The following is a 23,634-nucleotide window of genomic DNA, read 5'->3' as shown; positions in this document are numbered from 1 at the left end:
TATCCATCTATCTATCCATCTATCTATCTATCTATCCATCTATCTATCTATCTATCCATCTATCCATCTATCTGTCTATCTATCTATCTATATCTACATGCATGCACTGATCATAACTTTATTTCATTCATTACACGGCTTAGTTGAATACTCAATCTCGATGTGGGCTTTCAAGGGGTCTGTTATTTTTCTGCTAACCAGACCAGTGCTAAGGAGAACAGGCTGTTGCTATGAGGACCAAAGGACTATATTCAGTTATATCAATTGTATTCATGATGGCTAAACTGTCCCCAGTAAAAAAAAAAAGGAAAAGAGAACAAGAGAAAGAAAGCGGTTAACAGACATGGACGTCAGAGAAATCAACAGAAGAAGACAGACAGGAAGTAAACACTAATGGGAACACGGTATGGGCTCTGGAAGTGTTAAAAGACTGGTTAATGAATGTGAAAAGAAAATGTAAACAGACTTGAGAAAACCTTGATCAGTGCTGCCGTCATTTAAAGTTACCTTGCTGTCGAAAAACTGCCAAGCTATTGAGTCAGGTATCCGACATTGTAAATCAACACGCATATATTATCATTCAGGACATTTTAATCTGCCAAACACAGACGACAATTTAAAACACATACATATCGAAGGTTGAGACAAATCAGGTAGAGATAATTTAGACTTCAATAATATTCACTGCTTGGTTTTTGTTGAGTGCGCTTTCTTGATTTCAGATCCTCAGTTTCAAATGAAAGTTGTTTAAGCCTCCAGGAGAGTCCTCCAGACATCGCAATCGATCTTTTAGTTTTCACCCAAATTGGAGGTATATCTCCATTTATAAAACGGACAAGTCAAATCAAGCAATCTGATTGGTTCTTAGCCGTGATATACTGAACGTATACCACGGGTAGAATTGTAAGTTACTTTTCACAACAAGTCAGTATCCCTCCGCGTCTGAGAAAAACAGTATACCGTTGGGCTGAAAAGCAAACTGCCTGCTTCGCGTCGGGCCGAACCACGCCCCTTAGCTGTGATATAATGAGCATATCCCACGGCCTGTCGTGAGTTATTGCTTAAATCTAGCACTGAGTGAGGTGAAGTACACTGCACAAAGGTCCCTGCAGTTTGCACAACCAGATGTCTTCATGTGGCCTCTTTCCAACAAGTCCTGGCCTGTTTTTACAGGTAATTACTTTTTTTGTAGTTTAGTGGTTTCAGGGGATTTGAAGATAATGAACTGACACTTATTTTTGTACATGTACAAACAGAAATGTACTTTCATGGTCACATGTTTGGCGTAAAAACCAATATGGTAGGTTTCACTAATATGACAATCTGGGACCATAACAGGTTAAATAAGCCAAATGTTGTGAAGTCATCGCACATTTTACAGATTGCTATACGGTCTTTTTAACAACACATGGCTTGTTTCAAGAATTGTTCTACGTATTCCTGGTCCCCAGTTTCTTGTATCACATTTTTCATAGGAAGATGCAGAGGATGGGAGGCAACACACTGCGAAGGACGACTTAATTCCTTCACCATGACCTGGAAAATACCGAAGACACACTGAAGTGGCCATGCTGTGGAGAAGAATGAAGACTGGTGGCAGGAGGACAGCAGAACAACAGCTGACCTGCTTAGAGGTCCACTGAGAAGACGGAGATGGGACGGATGGGTCAGTGCTCACTTATTGTTGATGGTTCTTATTGTCATCCATTCTTTATTCATATCATGAATGCATAAAGTGTGCTTTAAAGGGGAAGCATGAAAGTGTGCAATGTCTTTCAACGCACAAAAGAAGATGACATTACCAGCCCATCAAGGTCAAGGCTGATGGGAAGAAGAGGGGGTGCAGAGTTAATCTGTCCTGGAAATGGGCGTGGGGGGGGGGGGTGTTGTGCTTCTAAAGAGAGACAGGCATGCCGAAGGTGACAACGGGCCAATGATGTGGTTGGGACATTTGTGTGAGAGAGGGGCCGCTCTCAGAGGGCAGACCTCTCCATGTTAACATTCTGTCCCAAGCACAACATAATCCCTTGATTACAACTTCATAGTTTCCTCCTTCTGCACAAAACAAACACACACCACACACACACACACACACACACACACACACACACACACAAAACACACACACATACACCACACACACACACACACACACACACACACACACACACACACACACACACACACACATACACACACACACACACAACACACACACACCACACACACACACACACACACACACAACACACACACAACACAGCACACACACACACACACACACCACACACCACAGCACACACACAACACACACGAGCAGACACACAGCACACACACACGACACTTAGACTGTTTGCGGATCTTTGGTTTTGTCAGTTGTTATAACTTGAGCAAATAATAATCATCTGAATGTTGATTGACATTTTCTAAAAGCTTCTTTTTTTTTCATTTTATATGTTCTTGCAGAAACATTCCAGATGATACATATGTTTTGTTATTCAAATCACCCAGTTACGGCGTTGCTGTCTTTGTCTGTATCATAATGAGAGTATAGCTTATGCAGCATGTAGTTGTTGTTCAGTGCCCATCTTAAAGGAAATAGAAAATGCATATCCAAAACATGATGTGATTTAAAAAATTGTCACTCATTTAGATTACATTTTTTGCATTTTATGTGGTTTTTGCATACGTTCCAAGAATGATACTTCAAACATATTTATCTTTAAAATCTCCAGGATACACAATTACTCTATTTCAATTATCGTAATGAGCGAGTATAGCTTATTACGTATGTACCGCATGTGTTAGTGTCCTCCTACCCACAATAGAAAATGTAACTTCTAAACATGATGTGAATAAAAGTATTGCTTATTTGGTTTCATTTCATGTGTTCTTTGAACTACATTTCACCACACATATTTTATTCTTCAAAATCACCCAGATACGCAATGCTGTCTTTGTATTAACATAATCGAGAGGTATAGCTTATATGAAGTTTCATCAGAACAACTAGCTGTGGGCTAATCGTCAACAGAGCTGAGGCCATGCTAGGCAAGATTTGGTGTGCAAGTGTAGGCGTTGTGGGGTGAGGGGGGTTTGATGGGGGCACTTGGTGCAACACATCGGGCACCGGCGGGTGAGCCTAATCAAGGGCTACCAGAAATCCTCACAAGACAGGGAGGGGGATGGGCGGGCTTGTCCCTGGAGTACTCATTTAGACTTATTTTGAGAAAGCAGTTTTGTTCCACACACCGACTCATGGCCCTTTGCTTGTACGATGAAGTTCATCCATTTTTCTGTTAACGTGCTGCAAATAGCCGAGGGACAACGTCACCTCGTAGCAGCCCTGACATAACCCTCGTAGTGGTTCAACTGTTTGCAATAAACCTGGACAGTGTCTCTCATTCTCCATTTCCTTCGCTGCCTGCAGTTTCTGGATACCGAGCTTTTCCATTGTTCAGCCTGTCATGNATTGTTGTTGTTAGCATCTGGTTAGCTTAACGGATATAAGCTCTTTCTAAAACAAGGAAAGGGAGAGCTCTGTCCTGTCAGACTGAGAGAGATAACTACAGCTCAGTGATGTAAGGGACTCTGGGTGTTTAGATAGTTAAGTTTAGTCTAGTTATCTCAGTGGGTCTCAAACGTTTTGGTCACCATTTATGAGAATAAATGAAAAACAGTTATGAAATAATATTACAGTAAAACAAGAATACAATTTAAAAGGTGAGTGATTTGTAAAATATCCATAAAGAAAAAGAAAATCTTTTTACAGTTCTGTTTCATATGGGTGTTGAGAGATGGATCCATAAATTCATTTTGCTCTCAAAATGCACCAGGTTGATGCATTTAACTTCAATATTTAAAAAAAAAATCTTCCCGGTGGAGCATGCCCCCAGACCCCCCTAGAGGAGGTGAGGACCCCCCCACTTGTAAAATAGTACTTTACCTCTGCTTACACCTATATGCCATTTTATATGCTGTGAGCTGATTATCGAGCCTTCGTTGTAAGAGTCGCGGGTACACTGTGTATGTGCGCATTCCACTGTAGTGCCCAGTACATTAATGGGAAACCCTAGTTTGTACATGTTCAATACATTTGTAACACTGTACACATGAACGCTTCTTTTTTCGGTTCACCAAAAAATCGCACTTCCAAGATGAACCAAATGTTGGCAGCCCGCTCTTAAGTCGAACCAGCAGACAACGTATTTACAACAGCATTATAAAAAGCAAAAAAAGTCATGTGGGTGCACAGTACTATACCCCTTGGCTTAGTTTGTTACATTAATGGGAAACCCTAGTTTGTAACACTGTACACATGAACGTTTTTTTTTTCGGTTCACCAAAAAAAAAATCTCACTCCAAGCTGAACTCAAATGTTGGCAGCCCTGTGTATATAAGTGCTTTGATAGTAATTCTATCGCTCGAAGTGGAGTCGAAAGAGATGAGTTTTCCGAATCAAATCAAAAAGGGTACCGCACTTACAGAAAGTTGCAAGGCTCACAAGGGAAGGATTAAAATAATAATCGAAACCGAAGAAGCTGAGGACATGAAATCCTGACCTTTAGCCTTCGCTTAAGTTAAGCTCTAAAACATTGGATCCTACAGTTTAGACCTTAGGGCATGACTTCCTCCATGAGCCACATTGGAAATGAGCAAGCCCTTTGGAAAATTGGTAGAGTGGCCCTTTTGCTAAATAGCAGGCTCTGCTAAATGATAAACTATTGTTAGCTAAACAGTGGTTTAGTTAGTAAGTAATCTAGCTAACATGCTAAGTTATTGCCAAGCAGCAGGCTCTGCTAAATGCTAAAATACTGTTATTCAAACATTGGTTTAGTCAGATAGATATTTAGCTAACATGCTAAGCTATTGATAAACACCAGCCTTTGCCAACTGCTAAACTACTGTTAGCTAAACAGTGATTTAGATAGTTAGTAGAAGCTATTGTGACAAAAACAAGTGGAAAAGAGACATGAATGCAGCTCACTGAATCAAATGAGTCTGTTATTTAATTTCTCAAAAGTTGCCTTTAACATTTAACTTGAAGCAAAACACAAACTATGTCACGTTACTCTTGATGCAAGGAGCAGGTGATGCAATGTAAAAAAAATATTAATGCGTAGCTGATGTCAGGAGGGGAAACATGGATGTTGTGAGCACTTTAATACACGTAAACAGGCTTTCTGCTTCAGGCCTAATTCAGGGTCAAACACTGGAGTGTTTTCTAGACAGTGTGTTTGTGGGTCAACAACAATCAATGGGCTTAGCAGTGAAAATCAATCCAGATCCAGTTCAGAGGCCACATAGTAAAGAGATTTAGTCTATACGTTTTACCACAAACTTGCTGAGAGTTCCTATTTTGACCGTAAAGGTCTTCAGTGTTTCCAGTACCCTGTGTAACATAATCACTGCAAACATGGTTCACAAAGTAAGTTGTGTCAACAGGAATCTGTTCCTCGTTGGCTGTAAACCAACAGGCTACATCTCTTTTCCTTGTGTCATGTCTGCTTTGTCCCCTCAGACAGGAAATCCTGAGTAAAACAAAGAGTCTGGCCCTTAGTTTCACATGTAAAAAGCAGACATTGTGAAACATCTTTTGTGTTTTTCGAAATGTTCTTGTATACAAAAAATACCACGTGCGGAGAGTTTTACAAGACAAAAATGCTGTCGCCTTTTTTTTGATTTTGAGGGATTTCTGTCCTTTAATGTGGGGCTGTGGTGAATAATGATTTTCCGGGTTGGTTTGTTTGGTATTCCCGTTCAGAATAAAGCAGAAAACACTAGCATCAGCCCTGGAGAGAGGCTCTCAGCGGGTTGCTCATTCCCTCTGGGAGCTGGTTTCCATATCATTTAGATGAAAGAGAATGCATTAAAACAAGCTCCAATCTGTAGAAGGACAGACACATGCCATGTTTGTGGACTAACTCCCCCAAAATGCAGCGCTCAAACCCACCTCCTTATGAATTATTTAAAGAAAGGACACAGGGATGGATTTATAGGTTACCCATGTGTATCAGTGGCTATTGACCCGAGGACTTCAGAGTAAAAGCCTCCTGTCCCGGGGGAATGGTAAGGGAAATAAATCACAATTCCAACAGTGCATGCTATATGCCAGCACAACAACCTCAACAAATTAGGTGAACCAGTCGGTTGGTTATACTTCATCATTTACCCATTACGTTATAATGTAGCTGTGTTCCATTTAATTCAATAACTGCAAACATGCTATTTTTTATAGCTACATAATATAGTTCTAAATGTTATTGATTTAAGTGAATTTGCTCAACAATATTACCGATAAATAAAAGGTAAAAAAGCAATAATTATGAAAACCCAAATGCAGCTGCTTACGGCAATAACAACCCTTGACTTTCAAATGAATACATTTAAACTTATTTTGTTTGGTAAAAGGTGTTTCAAACTGAACATGATGAAATCATTCTTCATTTGTAAGAAACTCGATCCTGAGCGAAACCAAAACTGAAATATCTTGGTTCTGTTCCGGAAGAAACCATCCTATGAAATCAGATTGGCATTGCAATCGTGCCAGTTACATAAAAATGCAGTCCCACGACTTAACGTTGCTCAACAGTATGCTGCTATGTAGTTTCTCTAGTGTGTCTTGACTGGAATGATACATGAAAACAACAACGGAATATATAAGTTTTCAAGGTGACACCAGAACATTTGCAATTCAACATTTAGCAAAAACAGAATTGTAGTTCTTAAGAGCAGAACATTCTTACAGTAAACCAAACTGTGTTCACTTTTATCGTAGTAAGGGAAGTTTAAACCCTGGCTGCTCTCTCAACTCCACAGACCAGACAGGTGTGCTTCGTGAGGTTAGAGATCTTTGATTGTCAGGGAAATAGCAGATATTGCTGACCTCCGGTTTTAAAAACGTGTGAGGAAACAGTTTGACAATTTGACAGGAACTTCTAATGGAGTATACTGGCCTGCAAGGTCCTCAGTTTGACTCAGACAAAGCTCACCTCAACTTTCATAGTTATATCCCCCCCCCCTGTTAAAGAGGTACACAAACGTGTCCAATTGAGGGTAAACATTAGGATTTTAGTCTTTGCTGACCATTTACATGCACAAAAACCTATACAACACACATAAGGAAAGGGAAAACCCAAACAAGCCTAATGGGGCCTCTTTAATTTTGATATGCAATGTTACGAGGAAGTGGCGTACTTAAAAATAAAGGAGAACAGTTTTTAAGGAATGAAAAATGAATGCTTTTATTGAGAATGGTTGTTGTGTTTCTCCTGATGATCGCCACCTATTTCCTAATCAACCCACCATTTAAGTATTTAAAATCTAAACGTGGTGTACACAGGTGTGCAGCTGAGATACAGATCCCAGAAGAGAAGCCCCCGCCTCACGGTGGGTTCATCCACAACCTGCGGCACTAGAGGCGGCCATGAACCCAACAGATGTACGCAGCTTTACACTCCAGAGCAGAATAGCTCTCTCTTTTTGTTTGTGCTTTCCTCTGCCTTCTCTTGTGTCTCTCAGACTGGGATGTAATTGCTGCGAGGCTGAGAAAATGAAAATCACAACAAAGCCTCCACCACCTTTTTTTCTCTTTCTGTTCCGCTGTTGGCTTGCCTTGGAGGTTTTTCGGAAAGAGGTGGAGGGGGTGGGTCTTCCCTGTAATTATGCTGTTGTGTGCCTCTCTCCATATATCCATCCATCCATCCATTACTCTCTTGTGATCACTCTCCATTTCTTCCTATTTTCCACTTAAATACACACCAGGAGAGCTGTGTGCTGATGATGTAGAGGGCGCGTTTGAAAGCCTGAAAGGTAATGACCAGAATGAGACTCCCTGCACCGTGAGCGTGTGCAAGGTAAAAGAGGAGGGGGTGGACGCAAAGGGCCTGAGCTGCTATTATTATCCTCTCAGGCAGAAACAGAGAGGTACATGGAAGAAAAAAAACAAGCAGACCCCCACAGCCTGGGATCCACAGAGATCGATCGGGCTCAACGCTGTTTTTACATGTTTAGTGCCAGAAGGGTTGAGGCCAGGAGAAACACTTGAATATGTGATGCTGAGTCTCACAAACCCCCCTTAAAGTAATTTCCTGTTGGGCCTTTTTCGTTTTTCAAACCGTGCATCAATTAGTTAATTTAGTTTGGGTTGTATTGTTGGTAGTTTTATGGTGTGGGAGGGGTTCGGGTGGGTGTGGTAGACAAAATAAATGAACGTTGTATCCTCCTTGCCTGTGTCGGCGATATGAAAGTGAGGTGTGCATTTTCAAGTCCTAATGTAATGTGAAGAGGTGGTGATGGGGATACACTTGAATTAATTAATCACATTTAAAGAGATATATTGTTTCTGTTCTTCATAGTGATGTTGATTTTCTTATTTTGAGTCTTATGATATTATACTATGGTATAAGTTACGAGGTTATGTTCAAGCAATGTACGTCCTATAGGAGCACAGTGCGGCTTGCATCAACCATTTTCTTCCATACTTTTGGAAAAATGTTGCATAAAATAAGACATGAACTACTTGGCTTGTCGACACGCATGCACTTAACATGTATAACAAGTAAAACGCATGCACATCACCTTAAATATTACATTTCTTTCAAGTAATGCAATGTACTTTTAATGTATTTATGTCCATTTAGGGACACACAAATGAACAAATCAGTCAATAATGATGTACAATGCATACAATAACATACAAGTAATACAAAATATTAAAAAACATCTTTGTGAAATGTTCCTTATATACCAATTGCCTTAATCTAAATAAAAAACCTAAATATAAAACCCTTTTTTTGTTGTCTAGGGAGGGTTTAAGTGCTCACCCACTAGAGCTTAGCATTCACCATTGCTGTGATTCTCTTTTGTTTTTACTGGGTTAATACTAGAGACCAACACCCCCACTAGACACACACACACACACACACACACACACACACACACACACACACACACACACACACAACACACCCCAGACACTGCTTATATCCCCTGCAGTTTGGAAAGAAAGAAATCATCCAGCTGCAGTCACCTTCACCGCTGCTACTTGGGATGAGGAGGAGAAGCAGGCGAGGGGAGGAAAGTCATTACCCCCTGCCCCGTGGACCAAAACCAAGCGCCCGCTGGTCCACTCAGGCAGGCCGCTCCTAGCCCTCCCTGTGTCAGGGACAGAAAGCTGTGGAGACAGAGCGCATGTTAGCAGCAACACGGAGGAAACAATATCAGTGCATGGTGACACAATGACAAGGAAATATGCCAGAGGAAAGCCTGAAATTCAATAGAGAAATGGCCTTTGATCCAGAGGTCTCCTCAAGGTTGCATTGGGTTCCTGAGAGGCTTGGCTACTTCCTTTTGAAATACATGGGTTACCTGTGTGAATGTGTGTGTTTACCCTTTCACCTACTGTACTGCACTCCATTGTAACAGCAGTACACCTCATAGAGCTGGACACGTATATATAAGACACAAAGCAACTATACAATGTAAGCCTGTTTCGGAGCCGAAATTAGGGCTGGCTTATTTTAGAGTTAGAATGAATTTCAGCTTCATGCGGTTTCATTTTCCAAAGAGTGTACAGGGAAAGCGTTTACTGATCATGGCTGGATCAACTGCTCCCAACCAGACAGTGGGTCAGTCATTTACATGAATTATTGACATGTCAGCCATTGTCAGACTCCCGCACAGTTAAAGCAGAGCCACAAGTTCATTCAACAAAATCCATTATTGTTTATTCTCACCTCAAATTGTCTGCAGAACCAATACATTACTTTCCTATTTTTGGAAGTTTCAGCAAACAGGATGCACATGTTATTGAGAAAAGTCCTGTTACATTACAGGCCTGCTATAGCAAACACACTTGCCTTGGAGATTTAGTCTTTGAATTGTATCGACAGTTGTCATGATCAGATCTTACAGTGTTAACACCCAAATCATGAGCTTTGGCTTTACATAAGAGACGATTTACTCGGAACTCGTCTAAAATTGTCCAGTGTGAGGATACCTTAGACATAGTCAATGTGCAGAAGTAAATTATGCCTGGACAGAGTTTGGTGATAGAAAGCGGATATAGAGGTAGTGGGCAGTGGGTCACAGTTGTAACAGGTGTCAAGCGCACTGAAAGATAATACTGTATCCACAGGGGAAGGCAGCATTAGGTTAGACTGGGGGAAATTGATGATGGTATACACTCATCTATGTCTTTTAAACTAATCTGCTTTGGAAATGTGTTCAGTGTTTCTGGTATAATTAGTTAAAAGCTTTCACAGATGTACGAATAGTGAATTCAAACCATGTCAAAAAAGACATATTGATTCATTGATTGGGTGAACAGTGATGTCTTTTACAGTTCCTGCCATGTCTCTCCCCCTTCACCTACTTTGACTTAAATGCAGTGTTTTCTAACCAATCAAATATTGAAAAGCAACGATCCATCTGCAGTGTAGCAGCTGTTTCAGAATATGTTATGTTGTAGTAACAGGAAATGAACTGAATTAGCCATTATTGAGCAGTAACAGATGTCCTTTTTTTAGACTCTTTATTTTACAGATACCTAATTATAAATCCCGATTTGACTGCCAGCCAACTCACCGTCCCTTCACATCATGGTACCTCTTCAAATTGCTCTGACAGACCTGGAATCTTTGAGAGCTTTCTGCCCACCAACAGCTTTTGTATCCATACAGCAAAGCAAAAATAGAGGTGGTTTCCTGCCATAGTGGTGGCTTAATACTGACGCGAAAGGGGCTAGGGACAAGAGGCTTTTACACTATTTGTTTTAAAGTGCTGTACTCGTGCTAAACAGGTTCTGAAGTGCATCTATACAGATCTTTGAGTGCAGCTTTTAACGTACAGTATCTGGATCTGACCTTATTTACACATGTGTTGTTGGCCAGATAAGGCAATATCTGATCTGATAATCATGTGAGCAATTTGTATTGAGAGTGATAAGCCGGAGGGTCTCATTACTGTACTTCATCTAAATGCGCATATCAATGCCAGGACTGTGATAATTGCATATTGCAGTGGCAAAATGGATTTAGAAACCTCAGTAGTGTATGTTAATGTGTTGGTTTAATTGAAAGGAGCTATAATCCTCACAGGGGGTTCTGAATAAATTCTGGTATCAGATTAAACAAATGTCCGCAGTTCTAAAACCAAATTAAAAAAGCCAATGAGCAACATGTCAGCAATCAAATCGAGCATCTGATTTGTTTAACAAAATGCTGTCAAAATTATCGCGTTAACGGCGGTAATTAATTTTTTTAATTAGTTGCGTTAAAATATTTAACGCATTTAACGTATGTGCAGAATGGCCCGCCCCATACATCCCACCAGTGGCAGCGCTGGGGTAGGCTACAGCCATACCAAGAAATGGCTTAGCCCCACCTTAGCCCTACCATGAAAAATGATGTTAAAGTAAGCAAAATAAAGTCCGCCAACTCGCGCGGAGTAAATTGCACGGACAGCAGCTATTAAGATCAATTTCACCAGCAAATTGTCTGGAAATACCGAAGACTAGAAACGGTTTTGAAAACTTTCGTCACGTAGTGATCGTCTTCTCAATAGAACATCTTTGATAATGCTTCTGGCCAATCAGAATCAAGATAACGACGTGGTGTTGTTGCAGGAAGTCCCAACGGAGAATACTTTTGCTGTAGTACATTCTATATATATCGATACAACATTACATGTTGATAGAAATCAACACGTAATAAAATAAGACCCCACGGTTTGATGATTGATAGGTGTGTGGGCTGTCTTTCATTTGGACACACAGAACAATGTTATAATAAACATACATACTGTACATACTGTACGTTAAATAGATATATCCGCCTTCTTTCACTTATCTTTCCATTCCCACAACAATATATACATAAGGAATTGGCATATTTTTGACATAGTTCGAATGGTGATTAATCATGATTAATTAATTTTTAAACTGTGATTAATCTGATAAAAAATTGTAATCGTTTGACAGCTCTACAAAAAAGCTATCTTCAAGCCATGGTGGTGGTGGTGTTTTTGGGATGGCAATGTCTTTATATCAGTGAGTCCACTTTGGTCCAGGCTGAAACATCTCAACAACTAACGGATGTATCACCAGGACATCTGGTCCAGACATCAATGTCCCCAGTCAGGATGAATTGTACCACATTTTTGAAGTTGCCTTGACTTCTCATTTAAGGCCATCATTAGGTGAGTTAGCATTCTGTTCACAAACATATGGCATTCCCATTAGCCTCAGCTCTACCAGTTTAGGCAGCAAATGTTAGCATACTAACACCCTCAACTTAACATACATTATACCTGCTAAACACCACCATGTGTGCTTTGTCATTACAAGCATGTACGCATAATTATGTTAGCATGGCTCACAGGGTGTCATGCCTTTGTTCCGATGTACTATTATTCCAAAATCCCAATAGCAAAATTGCCCAATTCTCCCATAAACAAACGCAACATTTTCAGAAAATGGTAGCAATGTCTTAATATGCCTACAAAGTAATGACCTGTGGTACTCTGCCTGAGTGGTTAACCATAACCCTAACCAATACACTCCTGATGACCTTAATGTAAAGACCCTGACAAACAAAGGCAATGCGTGACAGCCAATCAGAAGCCGAGTCATGCATTTGCCTTAGTAGGAATATTGCCATGTGTGCTTGTGTGGTTGCAGGGATAGTGTGTATTTCCAGAGCAATGTGCTTTCTGAACAATTAGTGTTTGCTTTCAGGGAAATTGCCTGTTGGCGCTTTGTCCAATGGGAAATGTTACAGGCTATTGCTGCTTCTGAATAATGGCCCATCAGATCATTGGGAAACCCCTCTTTAAAGTTGAAGTTCACTTATGGCTGCACGGCTCTTAAACTAGCATATTAGGAAGCTTAATGTAAAGCCTTGGTTCTGCACACACTCTCCCTTAAGGCATAATTTACAATTATCTATGGAAATTAAACAGATTATGGTTTTAATTCACTTGTACTTTTCCAAGGGTTATAATCTTTTGCATTTACTAATTCCCAGGATAGCTAATAATAAACAGCATTCATACTGAACTATAAGTGAACTATCATGATTCATTGCCTGACAGATCATTAAACATAAATATGGAAAGGCTTTTATGATATGCGTTTAATACTCCTAGACGCAAAACAATTTTAAATTATTACTTTTTTTTCCTTCCTGCTATAATGTCCCCCTCTCCATCGCCTCAAGGCTCATTACAGCCCCTCACTGGTGGTGTCTCCTCCCCTCCCCCTTCTCTGCTTCATCTCTTTTGCTTTCTCTTTGTTTCATTTGGACGCCTGTGGAGATGTCCGCAGTGGCCATTCATATTTTCCATCCCTTGGCTATGATATTGAAAACTCATGACACAGGCTCTTTATGCTCCTTCAAAGACATGTCTGGACAAATCTGAGAACCCACAGCCCCTCGGGGCAACATTTTGTTACAGCAGACAGTGAGGGGCTGCAGGCCCCTGCCCCTCACACACTTCCCCCGCTCTGACCTCCTCCACATAGCATCTGGTTTATACACACCCGCATGGTTTGTGATGCCCTGTGGCCTCCAGCGAGACCCTGAGTGTCGTCCCGTGCAGCAAGAGGAGTTTGCCACAGATCCCAACAGACAAGCGAATGGTGGCAGCCTGAAGCCTCCGGGCCCTCGCCTCTTTCGCTGCTTTTTTTCTGTTTCTACCCCCTGCCTTGCCACACAAAGCTGAGATTGACTGGAGCGCCTAAACACACAAAAAGCTTTTCTGTCCCGCCATTCATTTGCCAAATGGAGCCTGATAACAGGGTGTTAATTGGCTGCAATTAAGATGTCTTGTGGATTTGTTAAACATATTCAGCGACAATTTCTGTCTGGATTTATGGCAACCACGCAGAAACAAGCATGGTTGTTAAAAAAAATCATAAAATCTCAGACTTATTTTACAATCTGCCATTCCTTTTTTTTGTTGATTTAATGCTGTCAAAGCATGTGTCTAGGAAAGAAAGACAAACCGGGCTACAATTTACGATTACCTTCACTATGAATTCGGGGAATCATTTCAATATCAATCCTTTGTTGAATAAAATCTCAGAAATGTGTAATAAATGGTCCATCCGGGTCTATATTTCCTAGTTTTTTCAGTTTAAAACCCACTTTATCACTTAAATATGATATACAATGGAGAACAAACTAAAGACTATATGAGAAGCTAACAAAAGCCTTTTTATGTCAATTTTGCATGAAAAACCACTTTAATCAACCATTAAAAAAGTGTTTTTCTGTCAATCAATGAGTTCATTTACAATGCATAGGCTACTGTATATACAAATAAGACAGAAGCCATTCATTTCAGGATTCGCGCACATCAGGCTTGCAGTAGCAAAGCCCATCAAACGGTGGTACATGCTCTGTGCGTGACCAGAGATGGCCCTGCTACATGTTTCATGAACTTAATCTATTCATCTATGATGTATGACTACAAATCATCCTCCTATCGAGTTTCATAATTTCTGCTGGGTCCACCTGCTCCATTTCTGACCACGAGTTACATTTAGGCAGCTTGACACGCGAGCAGCAGGCAGGGTCCTCTGGGGCAAGCACATGATAACTAACAACAATGGTGTGTGTGTGTTGAGGAGTGTGTCAGGCATACTGCACAGAGTGTCTCCCATTCAGCGCGTCAGCTGCAACTCAGTATGTGGCATGGCCCGTCAGCTGTAGGCCCGTGAGGATGACAGCTGTTAGCCTGCCCCGCTTAGACTATTATGATCACTCAGAGGCCTTCCCCTTTTAGACAATTAATCTACCACTTACTGTACATGGTAATTGCCATCCCGCGTTGAAATGAGGCCAGGGACAGGGAGATGTGATGATCTTGGCAGCGCGGCCGCCCCTGTCATGCCCTGCCTTGTATTCTCAACAGATTCAGGCCTATTAAAACTGAACTTCTGGGACTGAACAAAGCAGTGGGGCTAAATTGTAACAGCCTGCCTGTCTGTATTCCTATTACACCTTCAATCTAGGCATCGAGAGAGAAATTAAGCCCTTTTATTATGTAGAAAGGGCGTGACATCGGCATGAAGATAATAGGAATACCCTCCAGACGACATCATTTACCAATTTCCAGCACTAAATGTATTTCCCCTTTTAGTCCCTGAGGGTTGCGTGAGACACTCGATCTCACCCTCTGCTGGTTGTAGAAGGGCATTGCAGCGTGAAGCCAGTGCTGTACTTCAACAACAATTGATTGTTCTCCGCCTGTGGGGCAAAGTATAACAACAGCCTTGAAAAGAATGAGCCTTTAAGTGAGCACTGTCTTGTGTTCAGCACATGAGTTGTGTGGAGAATTGGAGTGACACTGGAGTGACATCAGAGGGGGTGACGGACCCTGTGTGAGGTCATGGTGTTTGGTTTACAGCTGTGGTGCCAGGCTGGAGACGGCAGCCACTGAGTTACAAAGGCAATGGAGGTGCCTGTGAAATGATATTCCTCAAGATGACAGAATAGTTGACATGCACTGACATTTAAAAGTCAGTATGAAAAGAATACTATTCTTGAATGGTCTTTAATGCATTTTGACTGCTGAAAGTCCTCTTTCAAAATTGATAATGTGCTCTATGAAAAGTTTGTTAAACATGTAATGTTTCAACTGACAATTAAAAGGGCAGAAAAAGGATGAGATTCTGAGTAACAGATAATATAAGAGATCTTAAGCACCAGAATAGCCCCCTGGTCAAGTATTAAAAGTGTTTAGGCATAAATATAACAGAAAAGTATTAGGTTCGTAGTGCTGCTGTTTTATTTATGTATTCATTTGTTTAATTTAATTACACATATTATTTGATTTGTTGTCAGTTTTTTGTTTTGTGGATTTAACTGTGCTTTGTCCTAAATGCAGGTTTTGGCATTATATCATCTTCTGACTGTTGAGAATAACAAATATTGAAAACGAGAAGCCTTAGCCTTTTAGCTGCTGTAATCTCTTTTTATAATAATTCTAAAAAGTGCCAATTCACTATAGCTACGACCATGTACATGCATGCATCCACATATTGACGCATTCACACACACAACCTCTGAAACACTTGATCGCTATGACACATTTCAACATCCTAGGGTAAGCTGGCCACCACGGGAAAAGGAAATTAGGTTTTAATGAGATGGTATGCAAGATAATGATACAACTTTAATTTTATGTTAAAGAGAGACGTGGAAACCCAAACAACTTGAGGGTAAGATAGACCGCTCCTTGTCTGTCTCTCAGTCAGCGCAGACAGTTAATTCCCACTTCCCCATGGGACGCCCTCTCTGAGCGCACACTCCCACGGACGGATTCTAGCTGAGGTCGTTGCATCTTCCTACATCTTCACCCCATCTTCACCCCATAGAGCGTGGAAATCAACTGGGATTATCTACTGCCTGCAGGCATTTGGCTTGTGTGTGTGTGTGTGTGTGTGTGTGTGTGTGTGTGTGTGTGTGTGTGTGTGTGTGTGTGTGTGTGTGTGTGTGTGTGTGTGTGTGTGTGTGTGTGTGTGTTTTAGGGTTCAAAAGAAGTATGCTTACCTCCAGAGACAATGCTGCATACTCTTACAGTACAAATAACCAGTCTTTTCTTTTTGGTGTCTCTATATTGCATGATTTCATAATTGTTTTGGTCTTTAAGACGTATTATTATAAACCACCTGTTCTACCACCTCTTTTCACCCTCTGTCTGAAACCAGAGCCCAGTCTGCTCTGTTTGGTTAGCTGGCCGGCTCTGTTGTGATTGGTCAGCTGCTTAGAGATGTGCCGCCCCTTATCACTTACAATGTGTTGGAGCACTAGCCAAAAGAAGCGTGAGTGTTACGTATGATGTCACTATGTTACAGACGAAAACATAGGATCGAATGTAGGCGTTTCGGAGAGAAACTCCCTCTGGAGGGAACTTTGGGATTTCAGCCTTTGCAGACCATTTACATGCACACAAACCTAAATAACACACTACAGGAAAGATCCCCCCAAAAAGCTTAATAATGCCCTTTTAAAATCCAATAGAATGTAGATTGCATATTTTCCAATGAACCTTTTCTTGATTACGTAAGAGTGATCATAGAGGTGTGCAAATATTTAAAATGTGTTTTCTTCATGCATGTGTGCACAATTTAGAAACCATGTGCTGCTACATGCATCAAAGTGCCTGCATTAATAACCATTATGTGTTGTGCACCGACAGAAATGTTAAGAGAGTTTCATTTTCATGTTGTTTTATGTTTGTTTTGGTCACTCACCATTTACCTCTCATTCCAGGCTTCCTGATTGTCCTCCCCTTGTGTGTCTCCTGTGCTCATCAGCACCAGCCCCGCCCCTCATTGTTTTCACCTGTGTCTTGTTGTCGTGTGTTTAAATTCCCCAGTCTCCCAGTGTTCATTGTCAGTTCGTCTTGTCTCATGCCTAGGTCAGATCTATGCTCTCCTTGATGCTAAGAAGATTTTGTTCCTCACTACGTTAGCGTTTTTTTTCCGTACCCATATGTCATCTCATTTTGAGATTTGATAGTGTTTATTTTTGTTCACCTACTGAAAATAAAGTATCTTACAAGTACTTTACATCTGTCTCCTGGGTCGTTGCAATTGGGTCCTATATCCTGAGTATCTGAGTTCGTAACATTATGTGGACAACAACGTGTGTACGACCATCGGCTTGTGTCCACCTTTTGTTTAGTTGTCGCTCCAGGCAGCTGTGGCCTCACACATCTGCCTGTGTTTATCATGGTCAGCTGGTTCTGGTGCTTCCATTCCTTTAAATAGGGAATTCACTTGTTTCGGTGGGATGGTGGAGTAACAATTTGCTTTGTTCGCATTATTTCTGGTTTAACTCTACAATATCTGCCTGTATATTAAGAAGCAGAGTGTCTATTGTGTTTAAGAGGAATATTATATCAGGAGATTCCCTGACAGTCATCGACAGCTGGGGATTTATTTTTCCATAGATTGAAAGGAAATTGGAAAATACAATGATTTGCTTTCTTGCACAGACTGAGATGAGAAGATTGATACCAGTCTCCCATACCGTCCGTGGCTCCATATTTCCCTTTATTATTTCTTACTTCATATTGCAATAACTGCCATTTTCTCTCTTTGTCAACATTGTTGAAGAGGACTCGCATACCTTGTTTAAATAAACTTTATTGGATGTGTCTCAGGATAGAAACCGACTGGGGGTTCGGTTTTACGCTCAGTGTGAACTCCACATCATGGCCCTTCGATTGATCCGTAATGTGAACAAGTGGCAAGAAGAAACGCTGATAAAAAGTATAGTCTGAGATAAAACTGGTTTTACAACAAGTTGTTTGTGTGGGACTATTTCCTGTCCGAGTGCAGTCACCTTCTGCTTCGCCAACCCTATGACGAGAAGACCCCAGAGATTCTGAAGACTGTACTATGTTTACTTGCATATAAGACTAAAGGGGGTGTCAATTGTTTTCTGGTTTTTACGCTAAACTGTCTTCTGTCTCTGGATTTATATTCCCCGACAGTAGTAAATATTTCCTCATCTTAGTCTTGGCAATAAAACAAATAAGCACAAAATGCTGAACTATTCCTCACAGTACAGTTTACAATAAAGGAAAGGCTTGTGCCGGATGGTTTTAGATATTCTTTTAATCCCATTTTTTTTATAAGAGCCCAATGTCACAGCTGCTCACCACTGCTCAGTGTAGCCAGTTCACTGCCTGCATAAGTGTGGTAATTAATAGGCTCATTTCCAACATGTGAGCTTCAGAGCGGATTTACACTCACATGCGTTACTGCATGCTGCAAAGCAATTTGATGCATGACTGTTTGGGACAGGCGCTAAGCTTTTGTTTATTACTTGTCTGTGCAGTGTTGCGTATGAAAGCCCTGAGAGGGCAGTGTGAAAAACACAACTGTGGTCATGTGTTGCCTGAGTCTAATTTAAATTGTTTAGTTATCTCTGGGTTTTTTTATCAGGTAAAACCAAATAGGTTTTGCCTAGAAAATCTTTCTACGTTCCTTAATGTTCCCATATCTTCTCGGATATGCTCTATAGGAGTTAAAGCAATTGTGTTTTTCTCAGATAAACCTTAATTTCTCCACGCAATCTAAAACCTAAGGTTCATAAAGTGTGTGTGTCACACAATTAACTCGTGTTTGAAAACAATCCTGGAGGAAAGCATGAATGTTTTCATGACTATTGAGTGAAATGGGCACTGTGGAACTTCAGCCTTTTGTGGCCGAAATGACTATTACAAACTTATCCTTAAAAAAAAGTTGTTCTCTTTGCAAAAACATGAATTTGACCTGTTCTTAGTCATAAAAACAGAAACAAATTATAATAACAAGAACAGGGATAAAAATGGATGTCAACAATTTAGTTTTCTCTCCTGCCTCTCAGGGCTTCCGTAGTTTCAATGTGGTAAGTTTTCTAAACGATAACTAACTGTATGTGAAGGTTGATGTAGTTAATAGTTGACCTGAAAACATCACTCATTTACTTTAATTTCTATTATTGTCAGAAATATTAATAAAAAATCACAGCTCTACGCCTCTAGCCTTTTGGCTACATTCACTCAGACCATTACGCTCATTGTCTTCAATAGCACACTTCTATTTTGTCTGGACACTTAAGCTTTCTCAGAATTGGGGTCACATAAACACACAGCAGGATATTGTTTCCACTGAGAGCTGCCCCATCTCCTCTTTTCTCAGTGTTCTCTGAATTGTTTATCTGAGTCAGGTGTGCGGCCTGTGTGCCGCATGTTGCTTATTAACTGCAGCTGTGCAAAGCAAAGACGTCTGGTTGTGAGTCTACATTCGAACATCAAAGCCTTCCCCAGATCTTTTCTCCTGCAGTTGCATTTTTTTGTTTTTGCCCCGTCAGTTCTACCCTCCCTTCTGATCCTAACAGGACCAATTATTTAGTTAACTGTTCCTGCACAATATACTGGGTGGAGATGTCTGGTCTCCTCAGGAAATTGCTCCCACAGCCCAGGCAAAACGACAAGACCATTCCCACACCCATTGTTTTAGACAATAAATGCTGAAGTGAAACAATAAAATAAAAGATGAGGTCATTTTTCCCTTAGTAGAGCAAAAATGAAAGAACATATTTTGGTGCAACTTCATTTTATGGCCTAAAAACAAAACATTTTCACCACAATGCTACTGTGTTCGAAAGTGATTTTAAAGTTGGAGTGGCCAGTCTGTGTTTGTTTCTGTTTGTTTACAAATGTGTTTATGTGGAGGGGAGAGGAGAGCCTCGTGGTTCTGCCCTCCCTTGCACTGTATGAGGCAGTGTTTTGGACCGGGGCCCAGCACTGAGCCTGAGGCACGCTGCTCCGCTCCAGCCTCTCCAGAGCACCGATTCTCACTGACATTACATCAGCTCGGGGAAACATAGTAAGGACACTGTGTGTGTGTGTCAGAGTACATGCTCCTTTCAGCTTGAGCACAACAAAGTAGTCGGCACATTTCTCTCGGTTCTGAGGCGTCATCAGCAGCTGTAGGAAAAGGCATTAAAACCATGGCTGTGCGCATCATACGTGGGATGGAAGACCTGGTGGCGTCGGGCAGTCAGCTTGTCTGGAGCATGGCACATCAGACACTGAGGAGCTGGTACAACAGCGGGCTGATGCCCTGCAGGCGCTTCCTCGATGCCTGGTTCACGATTGGGAAATGCTACCAGGTATGACAGCTCCTTGAGCCATGGCAGCGGAAACAATTCTGTATAAATAGTTTGAATACAGCGGTTTTGATTTGTTTGCTTTATTGGCTGCATGTTGGATTCATTACTGAGTGCCAGATGGATCTCTTGAATTGAACTTTTATGGATTGGATTACTTATAATCTGAGTCAGTGCTTTATTCTCATCTGGCTCATTAGTGTATGCATGTGTTTATTGTTGTGGATGTGAGGAGAGACAGGCTCTTGGTGAGTCACAGAGCCTGTCTTTTAACAAGGGTCTCTCCCTCAGCATATGGCAATCATTAGAAAGCAGCATGACCGGCCGTTTGATCTCTCCGCCTGGCTGATGAGGAGAAAGTTTTCAAAGTTGTCTTTGAAATGCATTGTTGGAACACCTGAACGCTGTCTGTGGGGTAACTCTATTGAAAATGGTCAGGTTTCTCTAGTTTGATTTTTTTTTTTGTCTGAGTGTATTGCTATGTGAAAATGTATTAGGGTCTATGAGCTATATTTACCCCCATTATTTACCAATACAAATACAAAGATAAAGTATAAATTAGAAATGAAAATGTACCTGGTGACACTTGAGAACATTTACATTAGGATAGTTATTTGGATCTGCAATTCCCTTTAAATGCTATGAACGAATGAATGGGCGAGGCATAAGGAGAATAAACAAGAGGAGGATTTTTTTACTTTGAGAATATGTCGAAATGTCGATAATTTGCAGAACAAATTGAACCACTAGCTTCAGCAAATGAGACATTATTCTCCATATCGGATGGCTGGCCCTAAATCTCTTCTGTAAAAACTACATTCAACACCTGAAACTCTTTAAACAGCCCTTTGAGTCTGGTGTTATCTTGAAATGAGGTGTAAGAAGAAGCACAAACATCAGATCCCTTTTATTCGTTTTCCCTTCTTCCCGTTTCTGAATGAGAATTTAGAGATTTAGAAAGTTAGATCTTGCCTTCAAGAATCAAAGTGAAAGTACTGAGTGTGCAGAATTGCTCCTGTTTGTGTGCTGGATCCTTATTACACATGCGTTAACATGCAACCACTTCATTCATTTTGTAGCTTCATTACGCTTTTAACCAGGTCTACCTATTGCTTCATAAGGCAGTAGAAATGCATGATGGCCCCAGTTCATCCTGGTCAGGTCAGTGGGCCTTGGGGTCATGTGAAGGAGGCACAATCAAGGCCGTAATGACAGAGCTTAAGGGGGACGACCTCCCTGTCACTGTGATGACCTTTCCTTTAACATCTGGGACCTCGCTCTGAAGCTCAGGTCCTCTCTGAAGCTCAGGTCCTCTCTTCTGGGACTGAGTGCAGTGATCTGTCAACCTCTGAAATATAGAAACTTTCTTTGAAGTGTTGCCAGTTCTTGGTTGTTAATGCAATTGTGAATATTCTACAATATATCTATATCACAAGATGCACTAAATCCTAGGTGAAAAGTCCTTGAGCATTCAGGTGAAAGCACTTGGATTTGAATTAGCATGCATATATTTTAGTGTTAATCTTACACTCAATGGCTGGCTGTGAGCTTGACTGTTAACTAAAGGCCTTTGTCCATTTATGTTTTGATGTCATTGCCCTGCAACAATGCAGCATTGATAAATGGGAAAGGCTTGTGCCCTGGACAGACACAACAATTCAAGAAAGGGTTAATTCAATCATGAATCCCAGATTAAACTATGTGTTGCCACAGTTATGTTTCATGTCATGATACATTAAATCCAGGTGTGGTTTATATTGAGGTTAGCTTCAGTTGTTTTATTATTTTTATTTTTATTGGTCAGGGTTAGTCTTTCCTTTGAAAGACCTCTGAGATGGTATTGTGGTGAAATGTGGGGTTAGCGTGACTACATATTAAAACGTTTGTTAAGAAGTACAGTTTTAGCCGCAGACCCTAAAATCTCACTGTGGTTGAGGGCGTTGAAAAACAACAAAGTGAAAAAGCAACTTGAGCCGTATAAAGTGGAACGACAGCTCTGTTGTGGTGCTCAGAACAATGTGTCCTAGAAGAGTGACGTTTTACACACGGAGCCAGAGGGCGTCTTCTTGCTGGACGCGAGCGTGACCCTCACTTTCCAACACAGGAGCCAAACACTTGGATGCCACATGTGTTTAACTGAAAAAAAACAGTCATTTAAGTTCAATGCTTGAGGTATTTCAGAAGTTTCACAGTGTAATCGAATACATCTGCATCTTCTCCATGAAATCTGTACTAAAAAGAGTAGTCTTAAAATATGACATAAAGAGGCAAGCATGTTACTAAAGATTAAACTAAAAATACCTATTCATAGTAAAATATTAAGTAGCAGCAATTTAAGATGGTAAGTGAACATAATGAAGCTGTTGAAAACGGTCAGGAATAACCATTAGTAGATTATGAAGAAACAATGTAGAAAACCACATAACAGTGATTATTGCCAGGAAGATGATCATAAAGTATCTTCCCAATACTTTTCTTATGAAATACGTTTTTGTTTGTAAAAGCGATCTAACAGTCCTGGTGGAAATGGGTGCTTTTGGTTTACTTAATGGTTCTGGCATGCACTGCTGTCTCTTTTTCGTTACCTCCACCATATCAAAGTATATATTTTGTGTAAGCCAGTTATGTTGAATTAATGTGACTTCTTTAAAGAAGCCTTTAAAACATGAAATGCTTCCTGTGGCCAAAATGAATATTACAAAAACAAAGACAAAACGATCTTGGCAAAAGAAAACCTAACCAACATTGTTTTGACCTGTTTTGAAATATAACAAAGAATTACACACGTTTTTTTTTACTGGTTCTTAACTCATAAACACAGGAAAGAAAACCAATTTAGATCAGACTTAAAGGTAGGGTAGGTAAGAATGGAGAAACCAGCTAGAGTGCGCATAATTTGAAAGTAGGCAGCCGCTTCCTTCAGACTTCCCTACAGAGCTCCTCCTCCAACACACACGAACGC

The 23,634-nt window shown here is 40.7% G+C and overlaps 1 protein-coding gene across 1 annotated transcript in view; it reads left to right on the top strand.

Moving 5' to 3' along the window:
* Nucleotides 1-20,360: 20,360 nt before the first annotated feature.
* Nucleotides 20,361-23,634, top strand: part of LOC104967157 (FERM domain-containing protein 4B-like) — a 25,471-nt gene continuing 22,197 nt past the window's right edge. The window contains exon 1 of the mRNA XM_010796572.1: nt 20,361-20,675. Coding sequence (XP_010794874.1) covers nt 20,514-20,675 — 162 coding nt within the window. The 5' untranslated portion in view covers nt 20,361-20,513. The remainder of the gene's footprint in view (nt 20,676-23,634) is intronic.

This window comes from Notothenia coriiceps, unplaced genomic scaffold, assembly GCF_000735185.1.
Source record: "Notothenia coriiceps isolate Sejong01 unplaced genomic scaffold, NC01 NC01_scaffold00037250, whole genome shotgun sequence".
NCBI lineage: Eukaryota > Metazoa > Chordata > Actinopteri > Perciformes > Nototheniidae > Notothenia > Notothenia coriiceps.
The sequence above is the reverse complement of the archived record's forward strand: the minus strand, read 5'-3'. Positions and strand labels throughout refer to the sequence as shown.